Below are 16,165 nucleotides of genomic sequence, written 5' to 3'. Positions count from 1 at the left end.
GACATATTAGGATCCTGCAAACAAGCAAAACGAATCCAACCCCCAACCTCCACTTTGGACGGATCTTTATATTACAAGATGAAATTTTAAAAAACCATCACACGCAGCATCTGCACATCACAAGAAGACCACTGCAGCAGTGGCATGCAAGACTAATCGCTACCCTCATTCAAGCTCGCCAGGTATATATGAGTGGGAATGGACTCGGATGTTCTGCAAGCTGATAACCACTTTCGAAATTGACAAATGTGTGGTGTAGCGATGGCAGTCGCCAATGCAGGGACTGGAGAGGAAAGACTGAGAATGAAGGGATGTACTGGCTGAGAGGCGTCTGAGCGGCACGGAAGAAGAGACGTGTGGACTTTTTAGGGCAGTAGAGAAGCAAGGACGACTGATTCCAACAGGAAGTCGGTTCCGAAACTCTACACAACAGTCCACCTACCTCATTGCTAACGTACTACAATCAGCCGTTTAAATGGCGCATTGTTGTTACTGTATGGACACAAGGCTGGGCATGTTCACGTGCCATTTGCAGTACAAGTGCACTGATGGTGGTGCAGCCTGTATCCATACAGGCTACTTTGCTTCTGCAGTGCATCCATTTCTACCTTATCTTGAATGAAGATGCTCAACAAGTGCTCAAACCTATGCGAGGCACACCACAGTCTCATGTCTGGGCGACATGGGCTTTTAGAATTAACATTGTGATCAGTACAGTAGAACCTCGTTCATGCGTTTTTTTAAGAAACTGCAAGAAAAAACATAATAACCGGGAAAATGTACGATCCGAAGTAACAAAGAAAATTTGACAGACTCAACTATTGATGACATGTACATTATGTTAAGCGCTGTGCAGATAGTTGCGGCACGAGACGCTGACACACGCTGAGTCGGTGGTACTCCAGAGGCCCGAAATGCGTTTTGTTGTTTTCCTATTGTGTGGTGAATTAAGAAGGTGACAGGAAACCGAAACGAAATCAAGCTGGTGGGCAACGCAGGATGCCGCCGAAGCATAATGTGATGCCCACATCGCGCTGCCTGTAGCAGGGAACGGCAACGGGTTTGGATTATCACCTCCTAAAAGCCTGCAGTACTCTACCAACAGATAGGTGAAGGTGCTTATCACAATAGGTTTGGCAGCTACAGCTGTGAATGTGGCATGCGACGACCCGGGCGGAGATTTGCTGGTACCGAAATAAGAAACTGTGCATGCTGGCTATATACTGTTCTCGATCGCGCACACCTCGCACCTTTTCTTGTTCACATTGGATCTAGCAGCCAGCAAACGTATGTGATCACAGTCTGCAGCAGGGAAGGGCGGTGTGTTTTGGTCATCGCTTATTAGAAGCATGTTCTACGCTTCTGGCGGCACCACGCACTGTGAAACAGATAGACGAAGCTGCTTATCGCAACAGGACTGGCGGTGATAGCTGTGAATGTTGCATGCAACGACCCCAGAGATTTGCTGGTACCGAAATGGCAAACCGAGTGTGCGCTGGCATTTTCATATGAGATGGGCAGGTGAGTATTCTGGTGAAGCTGCCGCAACAGCGCACGCGCCCATCTTCCCCCGCGTCGTCGCATCGAGAGCCAGCATAGACATGGGAGAGGCACACTACGCCCTCTCCCGATTCTCCCTCGCTCTCGCGACACGCGCACACCCTTTCTCCCCGACTCGCGGGCAGGTAGCTGAGGGGCGAGGAGGACATTCCCCTTTCTCAGGTAAAAATGTACAAAACAGCACGACCGGGAGAGACCCGTTCTCTTGGGACGCCGGACACCTGCACCGCCCGGACGAAGCCACCTGCCGCGACCCATGAGTGCCTTTGTTTGCCTGACCCACCTAGGCAACGATGCAAGCCTATTTATTACTTTTACTGAGAAAACGTCCCTCTGCGAGTGTTCGTTATTGCTGGTAGCAATAAACGTTACAGTTGACGCCGCTTAGTTGCCTTATTCGTTCAAACCCGACGTAGCCGTGATTCCCGCACTACGAGTTGGTTAGTACTACGAAGCGACTGCGAGTGGCTAATTCCGGGAGCTCGCCTTCAGCCCTAGCTGCACACGCAGAGTGGAGCCCCCGCCATTTGGCGCCCAACGTGGGCTCTTTGGGGCATCGGACGATAGATTGAGGTTTTGCTTCGTTCAAGACCTTTATTTGAACCGATGCGTAAGGGCTAGCGTGGATTTTGATCGCATAGCATTGGCGGCATGGTTTCTTGAGCGAGGCAACGGTGGCTGTAGTATGTTTGAACATGTCAACATGCTAACCCTTTTTGCAAGTGTTTTTTTAAAGACATTCGTCGGTATGAGAGCCACGTGGTCTGCATCCTGGGAGGAGCGAGGCTTAGCGCCCACGGGAGCATTGGCAAGCCTGAAGCGAGTGAGTACGGACGTCTCTGTGGGTGGTCCGAATTTCCTATGTAAATAGCTTCTTCTATCTCTTTGACTCTGATGAAGTCGCGGCTCTGGGAGCCAGGTGGCCGCGGGCCACGGGTGCCACTAACGGGCTGACTGGTATTGCGGCCTGGCACCGGGCGCTCCGACACCGTCTGGGACGGTGGGCGCCGTCAACTCGGATGCTGTGTGCACCGAGCAGGGTAGGACCACCTAACAGAGCTGACGTCTCCTCGCGGCTGCCTGTTTTGCACCTATTTTGGGTGTTGTTTTTTGGATGCCGGTTGTTGTTCAGGGGTAGCAACGCTTGGGCTTAACGAAGCTGCCTGTCGCACGTGGAGGGACACGACCTGGTGGGCCGTGGCGTTGAGGTGTCGCACTTTGCTTCCCTCATTCTAGTTAGCCTCGCACAAATTGAAATTACTCGTTCAACTCAAGGAAGCGAGCTTCGTTCACGTGAACTTAGCATCTGAGTAGCTGCCCGATCTTTTGCTAGCCGAGTTGAACATCGTACACACGGGCGATGCGCATGCAGAATTCCTTTCCCTTGCACTACTTTAGTGTTTGCCGAGTGCGCTGAGTGTACACAGCGTGATTGGAGTCACCCCTGGTTTGCTGTCACCTGCACATCGTTTGCGCTGCTGCCCCAGTCTACGATCGAGCCACCCCAGGCGATGGTGACGCTGTGGAGAGTTCGGCGCAGCGACTTCGGTGGCCGCCTGTATCCAGCTTGCAACCCTCGGCGGCGGGGAAAAGAGCCAGCGATCACAGACAGCTACCGCGGCTCGCTGGCAGGGCGCGTCGGCGCGAGCAACGCTTGCTCGTGCCGACTACTGGGTTGCCGTTTACGGAGTCCTGGCCTGGAATCGTGCCGTCGAGTGTGCAAAGCTGCTGCTGTGACCGGCGGACGCCAGCGGTGTACCCCAAGGACAATGTCTGCTCGCATGTTATGGACAGCGTGGGGACATTTCCTCGGTAAGGATCACTGTTGCATGTACTATCTTGTTCGCGAAGCACGCGTTGATGTTAGACTGTGTGACATGTTTCGCCGGAATATGTAGTGATTTAAGGTTGCGGGGATGTGGGGATGCACGACTCTCGCGCGTCCCCCGATATTTTGTTTTCCCGCATATCTTACATTTCCTGCAGTGCAGCTTCGCCGCGTGGCCTGGTGCCCGCAGCGGTCGGAGTGGTTGAAGCGCAGTACGAGAGATGGCGCGAGTGTTGTGCTGCGGCGGGGTTACTTTGGCGCAAGGGAGAACACGCTTTCTCTTTGGCTGCGGGTCGAGGTATGACGCGGACGTCCCGCGCGTGCACCGATCCATGCTTCTGCGAGAGCGTCTTGCATGGCATCCATCAAACGCGCCACCGTTCGCGTGACCATACACGCGAACGACCAGGCGTTGGGATCCAGCATGGGGTGAACATATTCGCTCACTATATCCGGTCACGGTGAGTTGGACTTCTAGATTTTTCGCGTGCCCATCAGCATGTTTTGTGTATAGCAACTCGGCTAGCAGGCATTGATCTATGAAAGGTGCAATAAATGCCTTGTGATTGTTTGCACTACTGTGTTGTCGTTCCTTTCTCCAAAGAGCACAGGTGTGAGAACCCCACAGGCCAAGCTTATCAAAGTCCGTAATTCTTGAAGGACCCCAGAAAGACACCAGCTGAACAGGGCTCTTGAAGGTGGTGATGACGAGACAGGCACCTGTCCCGTCAATGCGGGCGCCTGTCCAATGACAATGCGGGCACCTGTCCAATGCGGGCACCTGTCCAATGCGGGCACCTGTCCAATGCGGGCAATGACGGGCACCTGTCCTGTCTATGTCAATTTCACTTGTCCCATCATCTGCACTGTTTGCGATGTTGAATGGAAACCAACCAACTCGGCTTAGAACCCCCATGGGCCTTTGTGCCATTGTTACTGAATTTACAAACTGACAAGGAGCACTGCTGGCACTTCTCTAGAAGGGTGCAAAACCTCCTTCAATATTGCAAGGAAGGAATGGCAAAAAATGTGGCTAAAAGAGCATCAGATATTGCTCCAAAGCTTTGTAAGATCAAATGACCCAGCCAATTAGAACCACTGTTCTCCAAATGCAAGCAGCTAGCCAGAAGATAGTTGAGATGGCACAGAGAAGGAAAAGATGCATAGAAAAGCAGGGAGGTTAATCAGAGGTAGTTCTGGGTGCCTACCCTGCATAGGGGGGGAGGGAAGGGGGGGATTAAAGGAGAAAGACTGGAAGGGGAGAAAAAAGGAAGGCAGAATTTGCAAACGTGCCATCCAGAGTATAGGTGAGTTAGCAGTTCTGACAAAGTTCTGACAAGAGACAACCTGATGCAGACACTGTTGTGGCATCCTGTAGCACAGCAGCACAAATTTACACCAGTGCTTCATTAACTTTCGCTGTCACTTAGTAATCCTTTTGAGGATTAAGCACATAGTTCAGAATTTTGCCAAGACTGAAGACAAAGCAGAGACTCACAATTCCCTTGACCAGCTCGTCCTTGCCATCGACTCGCTGAACTCGCAGAATGTGGTAGCAGAAGTCGAGGGCCTCAAAGCGGCGTTGCTGTCCAAGCAGCACGATCATGGCACAGCCAGCCCAGTGCAATCCTTCCCCAAACAGTTGCCTGCAGGCAAAATAAAGTGGTACATCGTTTGCCTTTGTTATAATCTCAGTGTTGCTACCGCTCTTTGTATACAGTATACAGTGCCTGCAGGCAAAACAGTGGCATTTTGTCCGTCTTTGTTACAATTTCAATGCTGCTACTGCTCTCTGTATACAGTACACACAGGGTCCTTTGTTTTCAGGTTTTGTATACTCTTTCTTTAATTTGTGGGGGGGGATGAAAATTGGGTGATAATTTTAAAGAGTAAAACCAGAAGATATTGCTTTCTTTTCCTTTTCTTTTTGTTGTCAGGCACGAGAACTGAGTAGAATTTGGTAATTTTGTTTTTGGTAGCCCAAACTTTGGGATTCAACTGCTAACTTTTACAAATGATTAATACAAACAATGGTCTCCTTTTGCACACAAACTTTCCATTTAAACAATTGAAATCACTCACAGGAACATGTAATGGCAAAGAGAGCGGAACATCCTTCAGGCTTAGTTTGTTCGTTTCTAAAAACTGATAGCAATTGTGCGAGACGGAACATTAGTAAACATATTAGTAAAATTGTAAAAAGAGCCCAAATTTGCAAATTCTAGGAAATATTCAGGAGAGTTGGCAGGAATGCACATACTTACTATGCAGGGATTTCACACATAAAACACCTCGGCTGAATAACACCAAATCAATCTTAGATGAAAGTTGATAGAAATGTAAAATCTCATTGGCAGAGAAATTAATGTATGACTGCTCACATTATCCCCAAAAGAGTAAACACAACATCATGCAGAACTGTAAGAGAATGCACAATCAGCAAAACAATCTAGATGACCAAGAGGGAAAGAAAGAGGCAAGAAAGAAAGCTGGAGCGTTCACTGACTCAAAACGGCAGTTGAAGCAACAGAAGCATCAAAGCAATTGGGATGGTACTATTGCTTATCTTTTACTTCTATATTTTTTTCTTATCTCTTTTTATTTATCCCTTTGGCTAAGGAAACAATTATTATTGGGTCATTCCATGCCAAACATACCAGAGGTGGCACTCAGCCGATTTCCATGAAAAAAATCATGGCTATTACCAGTATTATAAGAATGACATACCCATGATATTTCACATGGAAATAAAAATTTATTGACTGTGTGAGCACCATTTTAATTTCACAATAGATCACACATGGAAGAGGAAAAAAAACAATGAAAAAAAATTTTTTTCTCCAGATGACCATGATAATTTTACAGTGTCTTCTAAAAGGATGGGGCTTTAAAATTAACTTACTTTAAAAGACATACTTATTGGGTTTTGTGTGTTTGTAATCAGAGGAAAAAGTCTAATACGAGCTATATCAGAGATCTTGTATAAAATTGTTCACTCATTTCCTATGTTTTATAACACCTGGACATTGTCGGGCAGTATCCAAAATGAACCCAAACTAGTTTTGTACTCGAAAAATTTAAAGCTTGCAGGAAAAAAATTTTTGACCTCGGTAGAATTTTCGTTGAGTCATGTGTTCAGCCCTAAATGCACATTGAGGTGGCCCATGCAAAATTATGCAATGTGATGTATCTGATGTATAAGCACAGTAACACTTCATTCAGGAAATTTATTGAAGCCTTTCTTGTTTTAAGCAAGAAAAAAAAATTGAGGTTGAGTCCCTCCACACTACCTGGCTTGGTTGCCCGACGTTCCGCACTATGTCTTGACTGCATTGCACACAGCCGCTTGTCCACAGTTGATACGGCGCTGCTGCTGATCTATTGCATGACAGTACAGGATTCCTGTCCGAATGCCAGGCAGAATGTAAGGTTGCTAAACTTATAAGTGCTTAGCCACTTGAAACTCTTGGGTCAGCAAGTATGAAGTGAACCGAGCGCAAACATTACAAAGTGATAAGGGTACAAAGTGGTGAAGTGTGCCCAAGAGCTTCAACTGGCTAAGCAGCTATAAGTTTAGCACCCAGACAGTAATCCAGTACCATTATGCAACAGATCAGCAGCAGCGCTGTATTAACTGTGGACAAGCGGCTTAGTGCAGTGCAGTGAAGACGTAGTGCGGAGCAACGTCAGGCGATCGAGTCAAAGGGTGTGGGGGGAAATCAAAATTTATTTTTCTTGCTTAAAACAAAGAAGACTGATTAAATTTCCCAAATGAAGTGTTCCTGTGTTCGTCTTTAAAATGCATCATGTTGGAATATTCTGCATGTACCACCTGAATGTGCAATTTAGGGCCGAACATACAGATCAACTAACATTTTATCAAGTTCAAAAATTTTTTTCTTGCAAACTTAAAATTTGCTGAGTACAGAACTACATTGAGTTCATCATTTGGATGCTGGGCAACAACATCCAGACGTTATAGATCATAGGAAATGAACAAACAATCTTATAAATATCTTTGATTTCCTTCATATTAGATTTCTTCCTCTGATTACGAACACACAAAACCCAATACAAATGCCAATTAGAATTAGTTCATTTCAATGACCCATCCTGCTAGAAGGCACTAAAAGCTTTATGGTCATGACAAGAAAAAAAAAATGCATAAAATTTTCTTGTCTACCGTGTTCTAATTTCTAGTGTGAAATTAAAACAGCGCTCACACAGTTAAAACTCTTTTTTCGAGTGAAATATCTTGTGTGCATCACTTTTCAGATATTATTATTAGGCATGATTTTTTTTATGGAAATCGGTAATGGTCTAGCGCCACACCTTTGGTATGTTTCGCATGGAATGACCTTTTTTTTTCTGTTCTTGAACATTCAGCCTATCTCATTTATTCTCACACAGTTCTAAATTCAGTCAAATCTCGTTATAGCAGAGTTGCGCCCTACAAAAAACGCCTTTATTTAATATTTGTTATAAGCTTATATTCATTACATGATTCATAACAGCTAAAAACAGTTTAGATTTACTTCGTTATATCCTTTCCTTATGTCCATTTTCGCTATTTTGAAGTTAGACTGTACTCTTGTCTTTGACACGGCCTCCATTTTCTATTTTCTACTAGGACTCAATGGTCTGATTTTGTGTGTCAGCTTGTGTATTGTGAATACTTTCAAAACATGCTGCTGGTGCTTGCGGCCACCTACAATAAAGCGCCTAAAGTGAAAGGAGGTATGTGCTACTATAAAAACAAGTAAACTAACTCGACAGTGAACTCGTTCTCGCCAACAGGGATGCAGTAGACAAATTGCAGGGCACTCCACAGCCGATGGAACTCGGTGCACTCCTCCACATTCATGACCCCGTTGGTAGGAGGTGGCCCCACCCACAAGGGGTCATCCAGGTAAGACTTGATGCGTGTCAGGATGACCTCAAACACCGACAGGCCGCAGCACAGGCGCTCCTTTGTCAGGAGGTCCCCCTCCTTGGCAATGCTGGCTTGCTGCATATGATGAAGCATAATTGCGGGGGTGTTCAAATCGTGAAATTTCCAAATTGAATATGAATATTATAGAAAAGTGGCTTTCAAATACTGAACTGAATTCATAACATCTAATTTCTAAATAAAGTGAGATATAAAGTTTGCATAGAGTTCTGTCTGGTAGAAAGGCTTATCTACGTTATTTGATACCTGCATGTCATGCAACTCACAAATGGAGAGAAAGTCAATGCTGCCTAAAGGGCAAACCGCTCTTATTGAATGGCTGGATATTACTGCACCGAAGTGGGCTGCTCTATGCCTGGCACAACGCAACATGGAAAGGAAGAAACAAGCCGAGCCAGCCAGAAAAGGGAACAGAGTGCTGACTTCCAACTGGTTGCACGAAAATATAGCTACAAGAAAGCATCAAGCAATGTTGTCACAACACTTCACAAAACATCACACCAAGAGAATACTACACTATCATGAATCACAAAACACGCAATTCTGCCATGCACTGTTAAACTGATCAATAAATCTTACTTCCTGTGAAGATAGGCACAAAGATGGCGTAAAGCGCATGTGCTGCCAGCCCTTGCTATGAGATCAGCTTCAATAATTTCCCACGTAGGTTGTGATCAGTGCTGTTTCAGCACTTAACACCGATAAAAATTCGGCTTGTGTCCACAATCGCAACAGTGAATTTCCATGTGTCCCTGAATAGATTAGTGCACACTGTAACCATGCTGAAGTCGAGAGTATGACGGATGCTCGTCTGGTCGGGATGATACATACAAGGAAGAGGTCCGGATACCAACCAAAATGGTTTAAAATAAATTTATGCTTTGGCTTCCCAATGGGAGCCTTGTTCACAATCTTTTTAAAATAAATATTTACGTTTTGGCTCCCCCATGGGAGCCTTATTCACGATCAGATTGTGAACAAGGCTCCCATGGGGGAGCCGAAACAAAAATTTCTTAAGAACCATTTTGGTCGGTGTCCAGACCTCTTCTTTTTAAGTATGTAATCATGCTCCTTTAGCCTTTCATTAAAGCAGCGACCAGTTTGGCCTATATATTTCTTCTCACATGTTAGTTGGCTTCTCTTCCCTTATGAGATGCCAACTGACAACAGCTTACAATTTTTATACCTCAATTTATTTATTTCACATGATAATGCATGCTGGATGTATGAATCAAGAAGTGGGAAACCTCTTTTCTCATTTGACTCAGCCCATTCTAAGCTGGTGAAGCGAAGCGTCGCTAATCTTTGTCACATTAATGCCCTCAGGAAATCCTGTCATCATGCTGTTTGCAGGTCAAGTTGTTCAGCTCTTGTACGCCAGGTACCCAGCCACACTACTGTCAGCTATAGCAGAAAAGATTAATATTGAAGCAGATAAAGGACAGTAACACAGAGGACCAGAAAAGAAGTAATGAATGAAAGAGACCAGTAGTCATACCATATTTGCATAACGTCTCCCACAGATTAAAAAATATTGGCCGCAAGGGTAGCGTGAAAGTTGTGTTTTCTGCGCTGGATAAGCTACGCAGGCTCTGTAGGGTGGTAAATCCGCTCCATCCCCGCCCACTGCCCGCTATACCATGCACAAGAAGCATTTGGGTCTTGCGTTGTTGGCGTTGTTTATTCAATTCCACTACCATGTGGGAACAGATATATAGGCCAAACTGGTCGCTGCCTTAATGAAAGGCTAAAAGAAAATTATTACAATGTCCACAGAGCTATTCAGGGACACATACGAATTCACTGTTGCGATTGTGGATGTAAGCCGAGTTTTTATCGGTGTGAAGTGCTGAAAAAGCACCGATCACAACTTGTGCTGGAAATTATTGAAGCTGATCTCATAGCAAGGGCTGACAGCAGATGTGTTAGAGCGCCATCTTTGTGCCTATCTTCACAGGAAGTAAGATTTCTTGATCAGTTTAACCATGCATGACAGAATTGTGGATTGGAAAACACCCTCCTGTTTTCTGAAAGAAAAGTGGAAAGCAATACTTTCTATGATTGCCATTAAGCATAATATGACCCATTACTGAAAACTCCACTGGTATTTAGGACTACTTTGCTATTTCTTTAGCTTCAGAGGGAAAGACGCACTTAATTCCTTTTGACAGACATTCTATCAATAAAAAACGTTTTCCAGACTTTCGCATATGAACTGAGTTATCAGTGCTGGCATGCTAATATGGTTTTCCCTTTAATAGGAGTCAAGCATACTATACATCTCGATTAATAGATACCCAAGTTACTGATAACTAATACCCCTGTCAAGCGGGCAAGTTAAGTGCATTTACAGAGAGTGTCACTCAGTTTATGTGCACTTTGCCTAATCTAAACGTCGTAAGTGGAGTGTACTTGGTGAAGAGTGCACTCCGGTCGGAATGCGTTTACGGAACGCACCTTGCTGGCCGAGTGCGTAGCCTCGCTGCCAGCAGTTTGAATGGCACAAAATGTAATGCGTAAAGAAAGGACACGTACGTTCATTTTAGTTCTTGAACAGCTTTTAACAAAATAATCAAAACAGAACTCGCTCATATTCTGTTTTAGCAGGATCAAATGCAGTCTCATTGCACGCCACCATGTTGTTCTGGATTGGCTAGAGATTCGCCTTGGCCAGCATTGACTTGTAACACTCTTATAATGAAAATCTTTTCATTTTTTGTTAAGAAAATATACATTATGGTTGTTTTTATTTATATTACAATGTAATACAATAATGTTTTAGAAGTTTTTTTTTTTCGTAATCTATATCTTCAAAAAACGTGCTCCATACGCGCCAGTTGTTCCAGATGTATAAAATTCCCAATGCTGCATAATAAACATAAGACATCATACACATTTTTGCTGCAAGTCGTTTAAGTGTGGCTAATAATGTAAGACAAGCAGCATTTAAAGAACACTGATCGAAATCCCTATCTTTGTGGATGATTATGTGCCCCTAAATTTCCCAGCTGCAATTTCAATGCGTTGAATGCTTAGTAACTAGAGTACAGGACGCTGTGCAGCATTGCTTTGTTCATCATCAACTCGATCTCATGAGGAACATTTGAAACAGGAACTCAAACCTTTGGTGTTCCAAGGCGCTCAATAGTTTGCACCACCTGCAGAGGCCCGTACTTGGCTTCAAGACGCTTCAGCTTGGTCTCCGGTTTTTCTCCATCTGGAATGTTAAAGTGAAGCTCAGCAATACCAATAATGAGAGTTGCTTCAGGCTTCAGACCCTGATCATGAGAAGGAAATGCACAGAAGAATAAAAATGGGTTGGATCGCATGCGGAAGACATTGCCTGTTCCTGACTGGAAGCTTACCATTATGACTGAAAAGGAATGTGTACAATCAATGCATTCTACCGGTGCTGACATATGGGGCAGAAACTTGGAGACTGACAAAGAAGCTCGAAAACAATTTAAGGACCATGCAAAGAGCGATGGAATAAAGAATGCTAGGCATAACGTTAAGAGACAGGAAGAGAGCAGTGTGGATCAGAGAGCATACAGGGATTGCTGATATTTTAATTGACATTGAGAGAAAGAAACGGAGCTGGGCAGGTCATGTAATGCGTCGCTTAGGTAACTGGTGGACCATTAGGGTTACAGAATGGGTGCCAAGAGAAGGGAAGCACAGTCGAGAATGGCAGAAGACTAGGTTGGGTGATGAAATTAGGAAATTCGCAGGCACTAGCTGGAATTAGTTGGCACAGGACAGGGGTAATTGGAGACGGCGGGGAGTGGCCTTCGTCCTGCAGTGGACATAAAATAGGCAGATGATGATGATGATGATGATGACTAAAAATAAGCTGAAGTGACACACTGGTCATGACAGGAACATTTTTCCCAAGTGGAAATCTTGTCAGCATTATGCTCACACATTATAGAAAAAAATCTGCTTAGTTCGCTACCTGCACTTTCAATTTTTTTTTTTCTTGAAGAGCCACAGAACTAAATGCTAGTGTGAAAAATTTCTAGCAATTTCACACCATGCATGTATATCTATCCGTGGGCTGGACAAAGGAAACTACAAAAGTGCACAAACAAACAAACAAACAAAAATTAAAACATTCCCAACCTTTACAGTAAGGTCGCGGCAGAATGTTCTGGAATGGTGCAGCATGCTGGAGGTCACACACCTCTTCCTGTGACTGTAAAAGATGTAACATAGGTTGGCCACTATGTCTTGATTCATTCCAAATTATTTACGAAGACATAATTCCGAATGGGGGGACATGGTTACAGCATGAATTAATGGTAATTTAATGAAGGTAATTAGTGAACAGCAGAACAGAGAAACTCACAACCACGATTAAGAACTGCTACAATTTTGCTGCAGTGGAAGGCCTCAACTAAAGAGCATTCACAAGCCTTCACATTGTGACAGCTAATATTACAGCATGGCCACCAGAGGAGGGTTAGGAATATTAAATAACTCTCTAGCAATAACTACTATGATTGTAAACATGGAGGTGAGAGCTTCGAAACATGCATCGGTATGATATAAGAGGGTGGTGATTGTAAGGGTACAAAAGTGCTTATTTTTATTGCAGGATAACGCATGGAATCGTGTGCCACTGTCAAGAATTCAAATAAAAGTATAGTAGAACTTCTGTCAATACGTTCCATGTTGCATCTTCCCGGCGGCTATGTTGCATTTGTATTTTATGAAGCTGGCATTGCAGAGACTCTTAGCTTCTGAGTCATAACATTTCCTTCACTCTAATTCACATTTTCTCATTGGTTTCATGAAAGACATCAATGGGGTTATACTGTACTTGTGCCTTGAAGACAAGCCAAAACTTAGCAAATTGAATAAAACCCTTGCTATCAAATGCAAAGTGCGTGAATGGTTTGAATAGACACAAATGGTTATTAATCTTTGCTGATGACTTCACCAACAAAGCAACAACAGGCTCACTAGTGAGAGCAAGGCACACTTACATGTCTGGTACATTTGACCATGAAACCATATGCATTTGACCTTATTTCAAGGAAAGAGCGAAAACAAACAGACGTAAACTGCTCACCAAGCTCTGCTCTATCAGAAGGCAGAACAGTATAGCATTGCCAACTTCCCGAAAGCTTTGGAACATTTCAGTCTTCACATCGGGGTACTGCACAATGTCATTCAGTTGAGCGTGGTAGTAACCAAGGATGCCTAGGATCGAGAACATGGTTTGGTCAGCACTGTGTATGCAGCAATACGAGCTATGAAAAGAACGCTGTCATTTGGCTGATTACAAAGGTTAACCAGCAAAATATTAGATGTTCAAAGAGGTCTTGGTGCTTATACTATTTGTGCATAATACCAGCAAATACTTTTGACCTTGTAGAGTGTGCTTATTGCCAAGTGCTTTATCTCGCCATTACTCGTCAAATTTATTGACTGAAGAGGTTCATTCCATCTGTAATCTATGTTGTAATTTTTTCTTCTTTTCTGTTGATGCTATGTAACATGTTGTTCCAATTCCAATTTCTGTCTTTGTTGTACAGTTAAAACTCAATATATAGAGCTCGGTAAAATAGGAAATGTGCTTTGTTAAGTCAAAATTTCGTTATATTTAAATTCAACCTTTTAAGCAAATAAGTAGAGTTGCTGATGGATTTTTCTTAAGGGTCTGCATAATTTTCCAAATTATCGGGCAATCGGAAAAAGCACATTCGAAAGAGAAAAAAAAAGTATTTTTCTTGAATTTGAGAGTCAACGAAGAAAGATACGGTTCCATGCTGTGGTAACAACATTTTCACATCGGTGGTACAAAGCGAAGCCAGCCATGCTTTTATGAAAAGCTATCATGAAAAGTGCCTGCAGTGGGGAGTGAATGCTTCGTCTGCCTTTCACTGCAACGTGTCTCTGAAACACGAGATTACGTAATGCCCAGTACTAAACGCGCTGGAAGACAGCGCTACGCCATCTCGACATGCCCACTCTTTACACACATAGCCGATTACCTCTAAAACAGTCTATGCAGGCTGCTCATTCACAGCCATGAGCAGCCATGGCTGCGCTTGATTGCATTACTGTGAGGGAGCTCCAATTCCCCCTCCCCCCTTTTTTTCTGCTTGCGTGGGAGGACGGCACTTATCAAACCACCGTCCTTCTCATCAAACCACCGCTCGCATCCAAAGCATACAGAGCGTAGGGCACGATAGGATCTTACTGCACTTGAACTTTACACTGAATATGATGTTGCTCCACTGTGGTGGACACTCTTAGTCGCATGGCGTGCTATTTGAGAGCTGCATTCAGAAGCAGCCTCTTTAAATTCAACTGTTTGACTATCTGCATCTGCGGAAGCTTCTATTTGTTGTCTCGGCATTCCTTCGCAACGCCAGTGAAATTTTGATATATTGAAACATTTTATGACCACACTTCGCTATATTAAAGTATAACTATGTGGTGTTCTACAAACGAGAAGTTATAGAAAGATAAATACTTCATTAAATTGAGGCTCATTATATCAGGGTTCAACTGTGTTTTTCAACTAAACAGCCTATTGACAGTTCAATTGAATTTTTTATAAATGGTCCCCATACTACCCTCTGGCTATGAGGACATACAAATTTTGCATACCCTGTGAAAGTAACTGATTAGTAATAAAGAACACAAAAGTAAAACTGACCAGGGGAGCCATAGTCATAGCGTGGGAGCCTACAGTGTTTGGGCATTACTTTTAGGAGGGTCTTAGTGTACTGCAGCAGGGTACCTTGGATCTGCAATGAAGGAGAAGAAAAGAACACATGCTTTTTATTTGTAAGCATTAAACAGCCAGGGCGTGAAAATATCGAAATCAGAACATGGGAAGCTGTAATGAAAGGCTCCATATCAGTCACATCACTAGTGGTACTTTGGCATGCACCTAAATCTCTGTACACAAGCATTTTTGCCTTCCACACCCAACTGAATGTGGCTACAGTGGGAAGGAATAGGACACAACTCTTTGTGTTGAGCTGTGGAGTGTCACAGTCAGTGAGCCATTGCAGCAGGTCGTTCAATGAACACTGACCGAACTATTCACATTCAAAGACTACCACATCTCGGATTCTGCCAAGTTAAACTTGGCTTGGTATGTACACTACGGCGAGTGTCAGAGTAAATGCTTTAGAAAAAATGGCACAATGCTAGGTCTAACACTTAGCGGATAAATCCTACACCAATACTAAACAATTTTTGGTCTTGCTAAACAATCTTGCATGTGGACACCATTTGCGCTTATCTACTATAAGTGTCCTCTCATATGTTTAATAAAAATCGGGCCCCTTGGTTAACCTCCTTTTCATTCATTACATAACGAGGGTCTTGAATCCGGCAACATTGATGGCTTCAGGTAGCATGTGTGGGTTTGTTGACCAGTTGCCTTCACCCAAAAAGATCACATACTCGTGACGCCTGCGGCAGAAAGGATGTTCCACATCCGCCACCAAGGTTTGCGAGTGGTGGAGCTGGCTTACACTCCCAGGGTTCTAGTAGGAAACATAAATACCCAGGAAAGTGTATGGGAAAGCGACGCCGCGGTAGTTAAATTGGTTAGAGCATCGCACGCATAATGTGAAGGTTGTGGGATCGTTCCCCACCTGCGGCAAGTTTTTTTTTTCATCCGCTTTCAGTTCCATCAATTTATAATTTGTTTAATAAAGGCTTCTAAATAAATACTTCTCTCCACCTTGCGGGTTTCCGCCGAACTACTACGTCATATAATTTCTTTATTTCAATTAGTAAGTACAACTAATTTCCCCTGTGTTGCTCTTGGTGTCTTTGTTCGTCGGCTTCTTATGATA

At 44.0% G+C, this 16,165-nt stretch overlaps 1 protein-coding gene across 1 annotated transcript in view; it reads right to left on the bottom strand.

Annotated features, from left to right (window-relative positions):
• Positions 1 to 16,165, bottom strand: part of Cyfip (Cytoplasmic FMR1-interacting protein Sra-1) — a 61,150-nt gene that overhangs the window by 5,906 nt on the left and 39,079 nt on the right. Inside the window, 6 exon segments of the mRNA XM_075689552.1 lie at positions 4,887 to 5,034; positions 8,158 to 8,396; positions 11,462 to 11,556; positions 12,462 to 12,534; positions 13,414 to 13,544; positions 15,010 to 15,100. Coding sequence (XP_075545667.1) covers positions 4,887 to 5,034; positions 8,158 to 8,396; positions 11,462 to 11,556; positions 12,462 to 12,534; positions 13,414 to 13,544; positions 15,010 to 15,100 — 777 coding nt within the window.

This window comes from Dermacentor variabilis, chromosome 4, assembly GCF_050947875.1.
Source record: "Dermacentor variabilis isolate Ectoservices chromosome 4, ASM5094787v1, whole genome shotgun sequence".
Taxonomy (NCBI): Eukaryota; Metazoa; Arthropoda; class Arachnida; order Ixodida; family Ixodidae; genus Dermacentor; species Dermacentor variabilis.
Note: the sequence above shows the minus strand (reverse complement) of the source record. Positions and strands in the feature narration are given on the sequence as shown.